The following is a 17,895-nucleotide window of genomic DNA, read 5'->3' as shown; positions in this document are numbered from 1 at the left end:
ATTGGTCTACACTAAAGTCCAAAGGGTCCAAAATTAAACTTAGTCTGATTTTAACAAAAATTGAAATCTTGAAGTTCTTTGATATGCTGAATCCAAAAATGTACTTAGATTTTTTATTATGGGCCCAGTTTTCAAGTTGGTCCAAATCAGGATCTAAAATTATTATATTAAGTATTGTGCAATAGCAAGTCTTTTCAATTGCACAGTATTGCGCAATGGCAAGAAATATCTAATTGCACAATATTGTGAAATATCAAATTTTTTTTTAATTAGAGTTATCTTTCTTTGTCCAGAATAGTAAGCAAGAAATATCTAATTGCAAAATATTGTGCAATAGCAAGATTTTTTTTTAATTGGAGTTATCTTTCTTTGTCCAGAATCAACTTAAATCTTTGTTATATACAATATACAATGTATATTCACTTTTTACTACCAACTGATAAATTAAAATAATCTTTACCATTCAGTGATAACAAGCAGTTTTTTTACATCTTAATATTTTATGATGTATTTAAATGAGTAGTTATTGTTGCAAACTCCATTAGAAATTTTAATTGAGATTAGTTTTGGAATAAGGGAAAGGAGGATGTGATTAAAAAAATTGGGTTCAATTTTTCTCATTTGAAATTTCATAAATAAAAAAGAAAATTTCTTCAAACATTTTTTTTGAGAGGATTAATATTCAACAGCATAGTGAATTGCTCTAAGAGAAACAAAAATTTTAAGTTCATTAGAACACATTCATTCTGTGTCAGAAACCTATGCTGTGTCAACTATTTAATCACAATCCAAATTTAGAGCTGAATCCAGCTTGAATGTTGTGTCCATACTTGCCCTAACCGTTCAGGGTTCAACCTCTGCGGTCGTATAAAGCTACGCCCTGCGGAGCATCTGGTTATTTTTTCTAATAAAAAAAGACATTTCATTAAATTTTATGTTGTTATTTTATTTGATGTACCTGAGACATGAACTAGTTGAATATGTTTTATTCATTTAGTTATAACTAAGATTGTAATGGCTTCAACACAGTGTAAATACCTTGGGTCATCTGCAGCAGTACTATTATTTTACACAGTATGCCATGCATAAATAGAGTACAAGACACTACATAGGTTTAGATTTGAGATGATTTTCATATATTTGTAAGAAATTACCTTAAGATATAGTTATGGTGATGGTTGCAAAAAATGTTCAGTGTCTGATGCTGCAATTAGGCTAGATATCATCAAAGTCTTAAAGAGGCATACAGGTTCAACTAAGAAGTGCTTTCTTAACATCAATTAAATGTGTCCTGATGTACAGTATCTTTTGTTATTCCATTGATTGAAATTAAAAGGGGGAAGAAGAAAAATTTAGTCTAGAAATATGTTTGTATCTGTCCCAAGTCAGGCCTTTACAGTGTTTGTCTTTCCAGCTCACCTGGCTAGAATATTTTTACCTATTGATCTTTAAAACTATATTATAGATTGACAGACTTCATATAGCAAAACTTATCAGCAAAACAATATCTATAATCTATACAACCGCCAAAAATTGTCAATCAATTCTTTATTGAAGCCCTTTTTAATGAAGATTATTACCATTATTTTTGCAAAATTGACTATTATTTTGATAACTATAAAGGATTAAAAGAAATTTTAAATGGCACCATAAGCAAATTTGATTAGCTAGACAAGATCATCAAACACATGACTGAACTGGTCAGTCAACTCCTTATACAATGTATGATTGCATTTTTCTCCATTTACCTTGACTTTAAATAGCAAAAATGTTCAGCAAGACAGGTTCTGTACATATATCAGCTAAAATGAAATTGTATCATACCCATAGCCTTTGAAACCAATAAGCACTGTTGAAGTCAACATTCTGTTCAAATTGTGACTGTTAAAGTCGAGTTCATGAGTCCAAATAATCCCCCCTTGGAAATTCCTGGCTACGGGCCTGTGTATGATGGTTCATCTTAAATGTTTGTCTCTGATAAATTGATTTACAATTTTATTTTAAACTCTAAAGTCAATTTATGCATATAATTAGCATAATAAGAACATTTCTATGTGCTAAATCTTTTGAATATGTGAAAATAGATGTTGCATTACCATAAACTTGTGGTTACATTTTCTCCTGAATATTTAAGACTTATTGATCTCATTAAGATCTGTTTCATGACAAGAGTTAGATAAACTGATTTCCTTAGTTGGCTATATAAGCATTGTCATGATTTAATGTGTTGTTCTCTTCTCAGATGTTGAATCTTAGAATTTTAAAGCTCCTTGTATGCAATATGTCAAATGATAATCAGAAATGCTAAAATGACTTATTACTAGAAAAGCTGTTAAAAGTTTTACTGGAGAGAACTATATATTGAATATAATTGTAAGTTAGGACCCAACAAGGAAACATCTGTTGATATTTGGTTTTAACAAATCTGTGGATTTGAGTTTCTTTGTAATTCATTCACATCATAATAAGACAATTTGAAGTTGTCTCATTGACACCAAACTTATATGATCAGATATTCAAGTCAGTAATACTTATGAGCAACCAAGTAATGGAAATAACTCACTAAGTAGTAGTACATGTTTAGCTCAAATGGTAAATAAAAAACACCCACTACATTTACACCAATTTTTAGGCATTGAGTGCATTCTAAACCTCATAAAACTAGAAAGAAAAATTGGGTAATTGAAATGTAGCTTGTCTATATGGAACCTAAGGAAGCACTCCACAGTTCGGTGTGAGGGTTTTGCATTTTAACCTGGTTGGATTTTTCAAATATGAAAGTTAGTGTGTAGATACTCATTTTTGAATAACTGAAGATTGATATAGCCTACAAAGTCGGTTTGTCATACAAACTATGGGATTCAATTTTTTTAAATAAGGTGAAAGACACCTAATTTTTATACGACCGCAAAATTTGAAAAATTTTTCGTCGTATATTGCTATCACGTTGGCGTCGTCGTCTGCGTTGTCGTCTGCGTCGTCGTCGTCGTCTGCGTCGTCGTCCGAATACTTTTAGTTTTCGCACTCTAACTTTAGTAAAAGTGAATGGAAATCTATGAAATTTTAACACAAGGTTTATGACCACAAAAGGAAGGTTGGTATTGATTTTGGGAGTTTTGGTCCCAACATTTTAGGAATTAGGGGCCAAAAAGGGCCAAAATAAGCATTTTTTTGGTTTTCGCACTATAACTTTAGTTTAAGTTAATAGAAATCTATGAAATTTTGACACAAGGTTTATGACCACAAAAGAACGGTTGGGATTGATTTTGGGAGTTTTGGTTTCAACAGTTTAGGAATTAGGGGCCTAAAAAGGGCCCAAATAAGCATTATTCTTGGTTTTCGCACAATAACTTTAGTTTAAGTAAATAGAAATCTATGAAATTTAAACACAAGGTTTATGACCATAAAAGGAAGGTTGGTATTGATTTTGGGAGTTATGGTCCCAACAGAATAAGGGGCCCAAAGGGTCCAAAATTAAACTTTGTTTGATTTCATCAAAATTGAATAATTGGGGTTCTTTGATATGCCGAATCTGTCATGACTGTGTATGTAGATTCTTAAATTTTGGTCCCGTTTTCAAATTGGTCTACATTGAGGTCCAAAGGGTCCAAAATTAAACTTAGTTTGAATTTGACAAAAAATGAATCAGTTAGGTTCTTTGATATGCTAAATCTAAAAATGTACTTAGATTCTTGATTATTGGCCCAGTTTTCAAGTTGGTCCAAATCGGGGTCCAAAATTAAACTTTGTTTGATTTCATCAAAAATTGAATAAATGGGGTTCTTTGATATACCAAATCTAACTGTGTATGTAGATTCTTCATTTTTGGTCCTGTTTTCAAATTGGTCTACACTAAAGTCCAAAGGGTCCAAAATTAAACTTAGTCTGATTTTAACAAAAATTGAAATCTTGGGGTTCTTTGATATGCTGAATCCAAAAATGTACTTAGATTTTTTATTATGGGCCCAGTTTTCAAGTTGGTCCAAATCAGGATCTAAAATTATTATATTAAGTATTGTGCAATAGCAAGTCTTTTCAATTGCACAGTATTGCGCAATGGCAAGAAATATCTAATTGCACAATATTGTGAAATAGCAAATTTTTTTTTAATTAGAGTTATCTTTCTTTGTCCAGAATAGTAAGCAAGAAATATCTAATTGCAAAATATTGTGCAATAGCAAGATTTTTTTTTAATTGGAGTTATCTTTCTTTGTCCAGAATCAACTTAAATCTTTGTTATATACAATGTACAATGTATATTCACTTTTTACTACCAACTGATAAATTAAAATAATCTTTACCATTCAGTGATAACAAGCAGTTTTTTTACATCTTAATATTTTATGATGTATTTAAATGAGTAGTTATTGTTGCAAACTCCATTAGAAATTTTAATTGAGATTAGTTTTGGAATAAGGGAAAGGGGGATGTGATTAAAAAAATTGGGTTCAATTTTTCTCATTTGAAATTTCATAAATAAAAAAGAAAATTTCTTCAAACATTTTTTTGAGAGGATTAATATTCAACAGCATAGTGAATTGCTCTAAGAGAAAACAAAAATTTTAAGTTCATTAGAACACATTCATTCTGTGTCAGAAACCTATGCTGTGTCAACTATTTAATCACAATCCAAATTTAGAGCTGAATCCAGCTTGAATGTTGTGTCCATACTTGCCCCAACCGTTCAGGGTTCAACCTCTGCGGTCGTATAAAGCTACGCCCTGCGGAGCATCTGGTTATTTCATCATTTGATAGATTAATGTCAATAGTTTCAGAAAAAGGATTTAAATTCTACTGCAACATTTTGTTGCAACATGAGACATTTTATACCTCTTTTTCTTTTGTCATGACAGAATGCTGCCATGGATTCACAGAAAGCAAGCAAGTGTCAGAAATCTGTTTTCTAATATCTATGCACATAGTTCAAACTGCACAAGACAATTTGTAAAAATTAAAAGCAAACTTCACTTCAGGTGCTAACATAGTGTAAAATTTTCAGCCTATAAATGTATCAGTTACACTACAGCAAAATATACTGACATGGATGAGCAAACGGACATATGTATACCATAATACAATTTGTCTTCCCAAGGCTTAAGGATGTACTTAGGTGAGGTAAGGTAAAAATTTAAGAAATTAAGAAATTAAAATTGATACTATAAGCTGGTAGAGCATCAATTAAGGATAAAGATAAGCTAAAAATATTGATAGGTCATGGACCTCCTTTTCGAGATATTTGAGATTTAAAATATGGCGGGAAAAGGCTGACTCAGACTTATACCCTATATTTGCATTGGTATTATTTGGGTCTCAAAACAAAAGAATGAAAATCAAGAATCTTCTAAAATTTTGGTAAATGACCTCTCATGGACTATTAAGTCTTATATGAAAAAATAAATGGGTGTTATGGGGTAAAATATTTAACATTGTATTGTATGGAAAAACACCAAGGAGTCTGAACATTTGACACAAATTCCAAAACCTCACCTAAGTACAATCAGTACATCCTTAAATACCTACCAACTGTCATTGTGGGGGATTTCCTCTATGATGGATCCCAAATCGAAATTTTAAAATAACAGTTTTGTCCATAATTTAAAACAGAACTATCAATTATACCAAGGCTATATTACATTGTATTGTAAAAGTATGAAGAAGCAAATAAAAAGCAATATATCTAAAATAAATTTGGAGGCCCCTTTAAAGGTTTTGTAGGACTTGCACATAAAAAAAAACACAAAAACATTTTGAAATGCTGGCAGGAATGGGCTTTGGATTTCTAAATCACATGCTTTCAAAATATGCATCTAAACAATAGTCTGAATAACAAATACTAGCAGTTCTGATACATTGCTTTAGAAGGATGTGTAATAAAGTAGGTTAAATGCATTGAAAACAATCTCCATTCAATAAGATAATCTTGTCAAGGGTTACTTTCAATGTATTTTTTATATAACTGCAATCCTTGGTTCATATTGAACAAAGTTTTAAGTTGGGAATCACTATTTACAAAAACATACCACCACAAGAATGGAAAAATAAATTTAAAGTAAAGTGATTTATACACATGTATTAACAAAATTTTAACACAACTGCGATGTCAATAAAAAGAATAAGAAAATATCAATAGACAAATTTTTAATCCAACATTTATCACTAAAATATAAAAAAAAAAACTGCCACATTTTTAAAAACTGGAAAATGTAAAAAAAATCACCAGATAAATATCAACAATAAATATGATCTATTATGCTTAAAATACATAAATTAACTCCACTGTTATGACAATGATAATGACTCATCCCTATATGAGAACATGAAATCTTGAGTATATAAAGATATTAACAGAGATGATCTCCCTTTGACCATAAAACAAGATTTAAAATCAGAGAGCTTTTGTGCTCAACAGAACATAGGCTATAATAATAACAGATATAGTCAGAATCACTGGTAAGACAACTGTCCATACTTTGTCCTTATTTTTTAAATTGTCTGCTTTTCTTTCTCTCTTTTCTTTTTTTGTTTCCTTCACTTTTCCTTTCAGCTGTCTCATCCTGAAGTTCTCTTTAAATCTGAAAAAAAAAAATTTAAATATAAAATAAATTTCATTGCTTTCAACTTCTTCAACTTTTTTTAATGGAGTTGCATATTTAAAATTAGGGGTTTGTTTGTACAATATATTACGGTGGCATGTAAGTAACATCAACTTGTCAAGATACTGATAGCAAGATAATTTATTCATTATTAAGTCGACATGCCACCATAATAATAATATATCATAAAGATGCATATGATTTCCCTGCAAACTGTTTTACCTGATTACCTAAAAATACAAGGTTAAACAAACATGCAAAATCCTATTGTTAACTTGAAAATTAGAAATTACCTTTAATGGCTTTAAGGGCACTGCCTCACTTTAGTAGTTTATACCAATGTTGGAAATAAGACTTAACTTATTTACAGCTGATTGCATTGAGTGTGTAGGGAAAGGTAATGTCTTTGCTATCTGAACCGTGAAGTCATTATTAGGTTAGGTAATCCACCCTCAGTCAGCTTTTCTGGTTTTTTTTTTTTTGGCTCAACTAAATGAAATTCGAATAAGAAGTGATCATGGGTATAAAAGCCTGATCCTTTTTAATTCATCTCTTTATAGCAGCTAAGCTTTTATATCTGAACCGGTTGCAGTCAGTCACATACATAAGCGAGGGGCAGGACAGGGGATACCCTTCTCCCTTCTCCCACCCCTCTTCTCCTTTCTCCTACCCCTCTTCTCCTTATTTTTTTTTTTAATTTACCAGAAAAAAGAGAGATATTTTATTTTTTCATATTTTATTTTTTTCTCCAACTTTTTCTCCTTTCTCCCACCCCCTTTCTCCTAAACCCTTTCTCCCTGTCAGTGTCTCCCTTACCCCTGTCCTCCCCCTCATAAGCCTCTTATTGTCATTTATTTTGAATTAATATCAAACAGATAGATTTCTCCCTTCAAGAAAATCGTAAGATACAGTTGTTTTTTCTAATCATATACTATATGCACAATGTTTTACCTTTCTGTACGATATTAAATAACAAAATCCAAATATTTTGTATGTCACGTCAGCAAGCTGTCTGCTACAAACAGAGCGGAAGTGCAGTTGTCATCTTTGGATCTGGGTCATGAAAACGTACGCAACCGGAAGCAGCAAGTTCAAACTTTTTTGTTTATGTCTGAACCTGTCATTTCTTAAGCGGTTTGTCATTTCCTAAGATAAAGATGGCATAAAGAATGATGCAAACGAGAGGAAAATAAAGATATAGACATGTGAGTTGTACAGTCAATCCGTGGATACACATATATCGACTCAATTTTTGGATTTTTTAACATAACCCCTCGTTTCCATTGTAAACAATGTCCTAAAAGATTGAACCAATTTAATAAAATCAATGATTGATAAGACAAAACAATAACTAATCATTGGCCCATGAAAACAATTCGACGAATTACATTGCCTGTTTTACAAACCAAACGAAAAGGTATGCATGTATTCCATTGTTTGTCATTTACCAAAGTCATAAAGTAAACCACTGATTGAACTTGGTTAGTTTGTATTAAATTACCTGGATATTGGAGTTAAGCAGTATTGTAACTGTCAGAGCCTTTATCAAAATCAAATAAGTTACAAACACTGCATAAGGATTTGTTAAAATTTGTGATGTTACATGTTTTAGGGATTTACTTAAAACCTTATGTGACATAATCTTATGTCCTATTTTGGAATAAAGGAGATAAGCTGGTACCTGCATTTAAGTTGTGCCATTTAAAGTGTGTTTCTACTATGTTTTAAATATGGAGACACCGTTTTGTAAAAGGTTTGCCAAAAATCACTGGATTGCAGGATTTATTGAATCAAGCAGCTTAAAACATGATGGACCAGAGCATTGTAAGTTTTAATCAAATGCAACATGATTAGTGTACAATGTACATGCAGAGGCTGTAGAAATCGTTTTCAGATCATATTTAGACATGCTCTCAAAGGATTGGGAAAAACAGCATTTCAATAACAAAAAAAAATTGAATGAAAGTTTCAATAGTTTTATTTATGAAAAAGATATCCATGACCGTTGATAGATAACACATATTTATACAATGTATGCTTGCATTGCATGGTCCTGATTTTATATTATCAAGAAATCTGTTTTGTGTGTGGTTATTTGCACTTCTACATTGTTCTAGATAAAGTAGAATTTCCAATATATATTACTTTCTTACATGTAATACTATATTTTGTTCTACAAATATTGCTATTTAAGTTGAAAATATTTTTTTTTATATTTTTAAAAAGAAAAATTGCAATTTGCTGATATCTAAGATTAGCATCTGTCTAAAATTTTTGCAAGGAGAGGAAAAAGAACAGCAATATTAAACATCAATAGTTTTCATAATACAATACAAACAATGATATAAAAAAAAGATTAATGACAACTATTTAAGTTCTCAAAGAATATGTAGATAAAGAATCTATAATATGTGGGTTTTTTGCAACTTTTGTTGCAGAAAGCTCACATAGGGATGGCGGCAGTGTTAGCTAACTTCTTAAAAGGTTTATATTTTAGAAGGTGAAAGACCTGGATGCTTCATACTTTGTATATGTATGCCTCATGTTACGAAGTTTCCGTCAGTCACATGTCCAATGTCTTTGACCTCATTTTCATGGTTCAGTGACCATTTGAAAAAAAAGTTAAGATTTTTTTTAATGTTAAATTCTCTCTTACTGTAAGTAATAGGATCACTATATTTAGTATGTGCGTACCTTGCAAGGTCCTCATGCCCTTTAGACAGTTTCACTTGACCTCGACCTCATTTCATGGATCAGTGAACAAGGTTAAGTTTTGGTGGTCAAGTCCATATCTCAGATACTATAAGTAATAGGGCTAGTATATTTGGTGTATGGAAGGACTGGAAGGTGTACATGTCCAACTGGCAGGTGTCATCTGACCTTTACCTCATTTTTATGGTTCAGTGGTTATAGACTAGTTAAGTTTTTGTGTTTTGGTCTGTTTTTCTCATACTTTATGCAAAAGGTTTACTATATTTGTTGTATGGAATGATTGTAAGGTGTACATTTTGTACATGTCTAGCGGGCAGATTTCATATGACCTTGACCTCATTTTCATGGTTCAGTGGTTTTAGTTAAGTTTTTGTGTTTTGGTCTGTTTTTCTCATACTTTATGCAATAGGTTTACTATATTTGTTGTATGGAATGATTGTAAGGTGTACATGTCTAGCAGGCAGATGTCATCTGACCTTGACCTCATTTTCATGGTTCAGTGGTCATAGTTAAATTTTTGAGTTTTGGTCTTTTTATCTAATACTATATGTCATAGGTCAACTATATTTGGTGCATGGAAATATTTTATGATCTATATGTCAGTCGTGCAGGTTTTATTTGACCTTGACCTGGTTTTCACGGTTCATTGCTCAGTGTTAAGTTTTTTGTTTTGGTCTATTTTCTTAAACTATAAGCAATAGGTCAGCTATATTTGTTGTATGGAAGTATTGTTACCTGTACATGTCTGCCTGGTATATGGTTCATCTGACCTTGACCACATTTTCATGGTTCATTGATCAATGTTTAGTTTTCTTGGTTAATGTTATGTTTATGTGACAGTCGTAATAAAAAAGCTTTATATTTAGGACTATCAACATAATATCAATGATAAGTAAAGAAGGCGAGACATTTCAGTGTGTGCACTCTTGTTTTTATCTCCATTACCCCCCAAAGGGCCCCATGTGAGCTTATGCCATCATTCTGTGTCGTCTGTTGTCGTAAACTATTTAAAAAATCTTCTCTGAAACTACTAGGCCAAATACCTTCAAACTTTAACTAAATGTTCCTTAGGGTATATAGTTTATAAAATGTATCCAAAGTTTTGATTAATAAAAAAAACATGGCCACCATGGCTTAAAATAGAACATAGGGATCAAATGCAGTTTTTGGCTTATATCTCAAAAACTAAAGCTTTTAGAGCAAATCTGACAAGGGGAAAGGAAGTACACCACTAATTCATTGTCCATTTGCTTTCTATTTTAAATTCCTCCATTTCAAGCAGGCACACCTCTTTCATTTTAAGTTCAAATAAAGTGGCAATCATTGCATGTCAAAGCAACACTTTATGGTATCTTGTACTGAAAAAATCAACATACCTTTAATGGCATATAAGAAAAAACTGGTTCACGGAACTTTGTAGGTACCAAAACAGGTACTTCAGATCTGACAAACAGACAAAATGTACCCTCTTTTTAAAATTTGGTGCAGTTTTTTAATAGTCAAAATTTTATGTCCAAAAGTGTTCTACAATGATCACCAGTCGTTTAGCTTTCATTTGATGCCAAAAATACCTAATAATCCTATATATATTTTAAAAGATACACTCATGGGTAGAAACTATTTTGTGTTAAATATGTACTAATTTCTAGTATGTGCTTTCTGGCCGTGCCCGAATTAGTGGTGTTGTACACCTAAAATTGTTCAATTGGTGACGATCTAACAGCCGTGAAATTTTCAGATGAATCGAACAACCCATTGTTGGGTTGCTGCCACTAAATTGGTAGTTTTAAGTAAATTTTGCAGTTTTTTGTTATTATATTACCTTGAATATAATTACAGTAACAAAAGATTCAAACCTTTTAAAATTACCTTTAGAAGGTTCTTTATTGTATTTTGTGCTGTAACCAGCTGGCTGTAACACCAACTTAATTTAATATCTGGTTAGGGGGAGGGGGGAGAATTCACTTTCTTAATTATCAAACCCTGCCTCATTCTTTAAATGTCTATGTCAAGTCAGGAGCCTGTTGTTCAGTTGTTGTTGTTGGTTCAAGACTGTCATATAATATACAGAAAATAACATCTGTCTGAACTTTTTTTTTTTAATGTTTCATTTTAGTTTATAACAATGTTTTTCTGTTACAAATCATGATGTAATGTGTTATGTGTACATGTTATACTGCCCATCTAGGGCCCTTGATTGGAATAATAAAAATATTCTTATTCTTTATTCTTATTATACATTTTTATGTATTCGTCAATATTGTATAAATAATGCTATTATAGTTTTCTCGTTTGAATTGTTTCACATATCCAGGCTTTTTATGGCTTACTAAATAACGTATAGGTGTTTTCCTTGTTGAAGGCTGTAGGGTGACCTATAATACCTTTTTAGGCTTTGATCTTTATCATTAGAACTCTGCTTGATATTTGGCATCCATAATACTTCTCCTTAATTATGTTATTATTATATTATGTATCTGCTTTGCTCTATGCTATATATACATGTAAATCATTTCAGTATAGATTTTTGTACTGCTAGTTTTTTTTTTGGAATGTCATTTTGAATGTTGGGTGTTGAGTTTCTGTTCATATTGATCATGATTTAAAATTTCCAGGACAACAGGTGTTTGGGTAAATTTGTTTTATTAAGTACATGTATCTGATACAATACATGTAGGTCTGTTTTTCCTTGCTAGTAAAACTGGCCACATGGAATATGTATGAAAGTATTAAAAGTAATCATTTAAGTCCATCATACAATACATATATTTTTATAAATGCTGAAGTTCTTAGTGGTTCTCTGTATAATCTTAGTTACATGTGCATGATGTACCTGTTAAAAAACACAAAATGATAACGTTTGGTTTGTCAAACTAAAGAGCTCTCATGTTAAGTTGAAAAAAAAAACTTCTTATTCATAGTCCAAAAAATTTAATTAAATTTTACAACTGAAATGTGAAACATGTTATAAATCATAAATGTATTATATATACAAATAAAGTTGTTTTGTATTCCAAATTGTGTCATGTCAGATGTCATTTTAATATAACTTAGGTGTATAGTTTTCTCTTTAGTTTGATTAAAGATGCTTAACATGTTAAAAAGACATTAGATATATTTATAAACCTTTTGCATTAAAGATGACAACATTTAGTTCATTGTTTGTATAATACCAGTAAATCTTTTGATCTTCAAACATTTTAAAATTCTCTTTATAAACTTGAATAAACATGCATGTTAAATGATTTCCTTGCATGGCTAAAGATTATAAATACAGGGTTATTCCTGCATCAAGCAAAACATCCATGTTCTTTTTGTTATTGTTTTTGTTATTGTATCATTTTACCTGATTTGTAGATCTTAATGCACTACTGGTACATGTATTTACTATTTCTTAATGCACTACATGTATTTACTATTTATATCACTGTATATAATCTCTGTCTTTATTGCCTGTATGTGGTTGTTTGTTAAAGGTATCCCATATACCAGTACATTGTATTCCATAAACAAATTGTTTGTTTATGCTATCAATGCTTGTTGTGAGTAAGTCTTGAGACTCATTGTTGTGACCCTGTGCATAGGCGGATCTGCTCCCCCCCTTTTTGTGTGAAAAATTTGTTTGATTATATAGGAAATTACTGAGGCATCGCTGCAGCAGGCCCCTTTTTTCTTTGGTCAGTCAGTGCACCCCCTCCCTTTACAAACAGATCTGGATCTGCCACTGCTGTGTGTTGTTTTTGTTGTGTATTATAAAACCATACTGCATCATCTTTTCTACAGTCCTTCTTTTGATCCTTATGAAATAAACAGAAAACCTCTAAAGTTTACATATCTGATGAGATCTTTTTTATCCTGAAAAGTGTGGGAGCATGCTAAACTTTGAAATAGCATATTTTATATAAAAAGGAAGATGTGGTATCATTGCCAATGAAACAACTGTCCACAAGAGACCAAAATGACACAGACATTAACAACTATAGGTCACCGCCTTCAACAATGAACAAAGCCCATACCACATTTTTAGCTATAAAAGGCCCCCATATGACAATGCAAAACAATTCAAACGAGAAAACTTGCTTATATGTTTAAATCTGTTATGAAACTTTTTAAAGTCTAATTTCAAGCATTATCATCTTGAATTATGTTTACAAGATCCTGTGTAAAAAATTCAGCGTTTGCTTGTAAAGGAAATTGTATATTTTCTTATTTCTTCTCTGTGATCGCAAGGCCAAACGTTCTTAAGAACCAGAGCTGTAAAGAAAGATGACAAGTAGACTTACTATATATTGTACAGGGATAGTTTTTTTGACAGCAATTATTACATACAGATTTTATCTGTTACAAACTAAAGGGCCCATCTGAACCCACTTTGGCAGAAATTATTATAAAATTATGCTGTATTGCATTCAGTTTTTATGTCTGCAGTTAAGAGCATCATACCCTAAAAGCAGGTAGATTTCACTCTTAATGTGTTTTTTTTAAGCTATTCAGTCAACACCGAATTCAGATCTACACAATGGTCACATATCTTTTATACTATATACTTATACTATAAAGCAGAACAGGACCATTTCTGATTACATTGACATAAATGCTGTATTAAGTAGAGCCTTGACACTTAGGAGGACTGCCAACAATTTTCATAAATGATGTTGACAACTTAGGACCTATTTAATTTATTATTATTCATTAGGTTTAATATTTGTAAAAATTACAAAGGGTTACAGATTTATATGTTGATAAAGAAAACAAAGCAACACAGGAGAGACTATTTAAAACCTTATCTTTTATATAAATATATTTTTTATTAAATTGAATGATAAATTGGTTTGTAAAAAAGATCTGTTATTGTTTGGGATGCACTTGATTACTTTGATATTAAATAACCGTATTTAAATAGAGAATTAGACCAAAGAAGTTGTTTATTGTTAAGTTATCAGTAAAAGTTGAGCATGAAGAGTGTTGAATACAGAAAATTTACACCTCAATTACATGAATTATATACATCAGTTTAAAATTTTGTGAAGTGATGAATTTTGTAGTCCAACATGATAGTGTCATTTCAATAAACATTTTGGATTATTACTATGATACTGATAGCCAGAAAGGTTGGTATCAGCTGTATTTGTCATTACCCCACACACAAATGACAGATATCATTCTTATTTGGTTTGGCACATTTTGATATGAATTTGTGATAGTTTTCAGTTTAGTAGGACATAGCTTTAAAACCTTATCATTGGATTAAGTTTTACAGTGTCAGCTGCTTTGTTAATATCATTCTAATGATCTATGCAATCAGTATTTTTAATATATAACAGGCAGAGTATGTACCACCTGCATTTTGTCCGAAAGCAAACACATCAAATGAAAGAATGAGAAATTAAAGCAGCTTTGAATTTGAACAAATAAGAAATATAGAGCTTGATTATAGTATTTGCTACCTGACATTCAGTCAGTCAATCAAAAAAATAAATAAATTTCTATGGTTATGTTTTGCGGAAATCATACATGTATGTTATCAATACTACTTACATGTAGATGTGGACATCATTGTTTAGTCGGATACCAAGGTTGGCAAAAAAGCGGTCAATACTAGTATTGACCATGCCAGTGGTAAATACCGGTATTTACCGGGAAATACTGGCAAATACCGGCAAATACTGGTCGATTGAAATTTTTAGTGGTCATTACTATAAAAAACACTATCTACTTGTTTAATTATAATTACAAGTATTATTTAATTTATATAGAAAGTGTTCAAAATATTTTTAATGCTTTCATTTCTAATTCTATTGTAAATTCAAACAGGGATCTACATTAATTAATGTGTACATAATATTATAGTAAATTTAAGATACATGTAACAACTTTTTGTCCCTGCTTCAAATTTCCATTTCCAGTATGAAGAAGGTTTTTATCTCACAGTTAAATAGCTATAGACAGGAAATAATTTATTGTTTAAGGGAGTCTTCATATATCAATTTTATTACTTTCAACCCATGTACTGTCAACTTTTATTGGAGGCTGTTGTTTTAGTAATTAAATTTTCACACCTAGCAATGCCAGGTGATAGGTAAAAAGACCCATGTAACTTCATTTACCTGTAGTTTTATTTACCTTTAAGTTTAATTACCTGTAAAATCAAACATTTTGAATAAAAATATATTGATTTAAACATGTTGAAATAAAATATAAATTTGTATATATATACATGATATATCTTAAGTATAATGAAGTATGCAATATCATAATTCATAAAAACTAAATTTTAAATCAGTAAGAATAAGTGTTATAAATGAATAAAACATATCAAATTCATTAATTTTATAAGCTGACACATTAAGTTTGACTTTTTATCAAGATTTTACTTCAATTAATAGTAGAAACAACCATGAAAATTTCAATTGACCAGTATTTGCCAGTATTGACCACTTGGAGAGTATTGTCCGGGGCGGTAAATACCGGTAAATACCACTGGTAAATACCGGGGGTGGTATTTACCGCCCAACCTTGTCGGATACACATGCAAAATGTGTACCACAAAGACTTTTAAAAGGAAATAAGCCACCTTAGGATGACATTTAACAAGTTATGCCCAATTAAAATATTATTTATAACAAAATTACATTGTAATTGCTCTGAAGCCTTCATTTCTCTAAGATATATATAAATTGTATTTTAGTTTTTGCCTTTGTAACTTGGATAGATAAGTATTTGATAAAAGTAGGGGACATTGGTTTGACCTCTTTTATTATACATGTAACAGTTGCAGATCCAGGTGGAGGGTTCCGGGCGTTGGAACCCCTCTCTTTTTTTGACAATCAATGCATTTGAATTTGGGCATTCAGAAATTATTGCTAGGTTTTAATTAATGCGATAATGCGACTGAGTGAGTATCGCAATAATAAGAACTCACATTCTTATATATCTGATACATATATCTGTATGCAGATCTTCCTGACATCGCAATAATTAATCTCACACTTTTGTCCATTTTTCAAAGATCGCAATAATAAATGCATGCAATAATTTTTGAATTTACAGTAGTTGGGACCCCCCTTTTTAAAAATGGCTGTTCCTTCCCCCCCACCTGTGTATATATGCTGCTATCAGTTATTATGAAATTTTATTTTATTTATGATATTGTAGTTGGTGCCTTAATTATCCTACCAACGATCAGTTATAACCACCACTAGGACCAGATATATTAAATAAATACTATGAATTACTGACAATGGTTTTATGTTTTACACTTCAGATGGTACTATGAAGGCTAAAAGAGGAAAGTATAGATTGAGTCCAAATGAAGAGGCACAGCTAGTTAAAGATGAAACTGAGCGAAGACGTAAACAAAGAATTATACAAGTAATTTAACCTCAAATTTTAAAATTCATATAATCTAGAAAATATTGCTGAATCACCAGTAGAGAAATTTTGTCTTGACAGTGGATAAACATTATAGATTTAATCTGTAAGCGCTCTTCAACTTTGTATTTGGCATTCCAACTGTTATAATATGTGTATCACTGATGTGTCTTATGAAATCGAAATGCACATCTGGAATAAAAAATTATGTGCCTGGAATCTTTGATGAGTTGCTTTTCCTTTTTTACTAGTTTTAAATCTCTGAAGTTCCTATGAAGTTATTCAATGTTTTTTCTATACAATGGTTAATTTTTGTTGAGCCTGCGACTATTGTCGCAGAAAGCTCAACATAGGGATAGTGATCCAGCTGCGGCGTTGTTAGCTCACTTCTTAAAAGCTTTATATTTTAGAAAGTGGAAGACCTTGATGCTACATTCTTTGTATATAGATGCCTCATGTTACAAAGTTTCCGTCAGTCACCTGTCCAATGTCCTTTTCCTCATTTTCATGGTTCACTGACTACTTGTAAAAAAGTTATGATTTTTTGTAATGTTAAATTCTCTTATTATAAGTAATAGGATAACTATATTTGGTATGTGCATACCTTACAAGGTCCTCATGCCCGTCAGACAGTTTTCACTTGACCTCGACCTCATTTCAAGGATCAGTGAACAAGGTAAAGTTATGCTGGTCAAGTCCATATCTTAGATACTAAAAGCAATAGGTCTAGTATATAACTGGTGTATGGAAGGACTGTAAGGTGTACATGTCAAACTGGCAGGTGTCATCTGACCTTGACCTCATTTTCATGGTTCAGTGGTTATAAATAAGTTTTTGTGTTTTGGTCTGTTTTTCTTATACTGTATGCAATAGGTCTACTATATTTGGTGTATGAAATGATTGTAAGATGTACATGTCTAGCTGGCAGGTGTCATCTGACCATGACCTCATTTTCATGGTTCAGTGGTCAAAGTTAAGTTTTTGAGTTTTGGTCTTTTTTTCTAATTCCATATGCAATAGGTCAACTATATTTGGTGTATGGAAACATTTTATGATCTATATGTCAGTTGCGCAGGTTTTTTTTTTTTACCTTGCCTCCTTTTCAAGGTTCATTTATCATTGTCAAGTTTGTGTGTTTTGGTCCAGTTTTTCTTAAACTACATGTATAAGCAATAGGTCAACTATATTTGTTGTAAGGAAGAAATGTTAGCTTTACATG

The 17,895-nt window shown here is 31.3% G+C and overlaps 1 protein-coding gene and 1 long non-coding RNA gene across 11 annotated transcripts in view; one reads left to right on the top strand and one right to left on the bottom strand.

Moving 5' to 3' along the window:
- Window positions 1-6,123: 6,123 nt before the first annotated feature.
- Window positions 6,124-7,680, bottom strand: LOC143067771 (uncharacterized). Its single transcript, XR_012976024.1, has 2 exons — window positions 7,545-7,680; window positions 6,124-6,572 (listed from the first exon to the last, which is right to left on the bottom strand). It is a non-coding gene; the product is annotated as an uncharacterized LOC143067771 (long non-coding RNA).
- LOC143067763 (uncharacterized) overlaps window positions 7,663-17,895 on the top strand; it is a 50,617-nt gene continuing 40,384 nt past the window's right edge. For 7 of the 10 annotated variants that reach the window (XM_076241266.1, XM_076241274.1, XM_076241271.1 and 4 more), the window contains exons 1-2: window positions 8,128-8,417; window positions 16,570-16,676. In XM_076241266.1, the coding sequence (XP_076097381.1) occupies window positions 8,324-8,417; window positions 16,570-16,676 (201 nt within the window). In that variant the 5' untranslated portion in view covers window positions 8,128-8,323. Of the gene's footprint in view, window positions 7,799-8,127; window positions 8,418-16,569; window positions 16,677-17,895 lie in introns of those variants that run through there. The other 3 variants (XM_076241269.1, XM_076241270.1, XM_076241275.1) reach the window with 2 other exon arrangements.

This window comes from Mytilus galloprovincialis, chromosome 3 (assembly GCF_965363235.1).
Source record: "Mytilus galloprovincialis chromosome 3, xbMytGall1.hap1.1, whole genome shotgun sequence".
Classification (NCBI taxonomy): Eukaryota; Metazoa; Mollusca; class Bivalvia; order Mytilida; family Mytilidae; genus Mytilus; species Mytilus galloprovincialis.
This window is presented reverse-complemented; position numbering and strand designations above follow the sequence as displayed.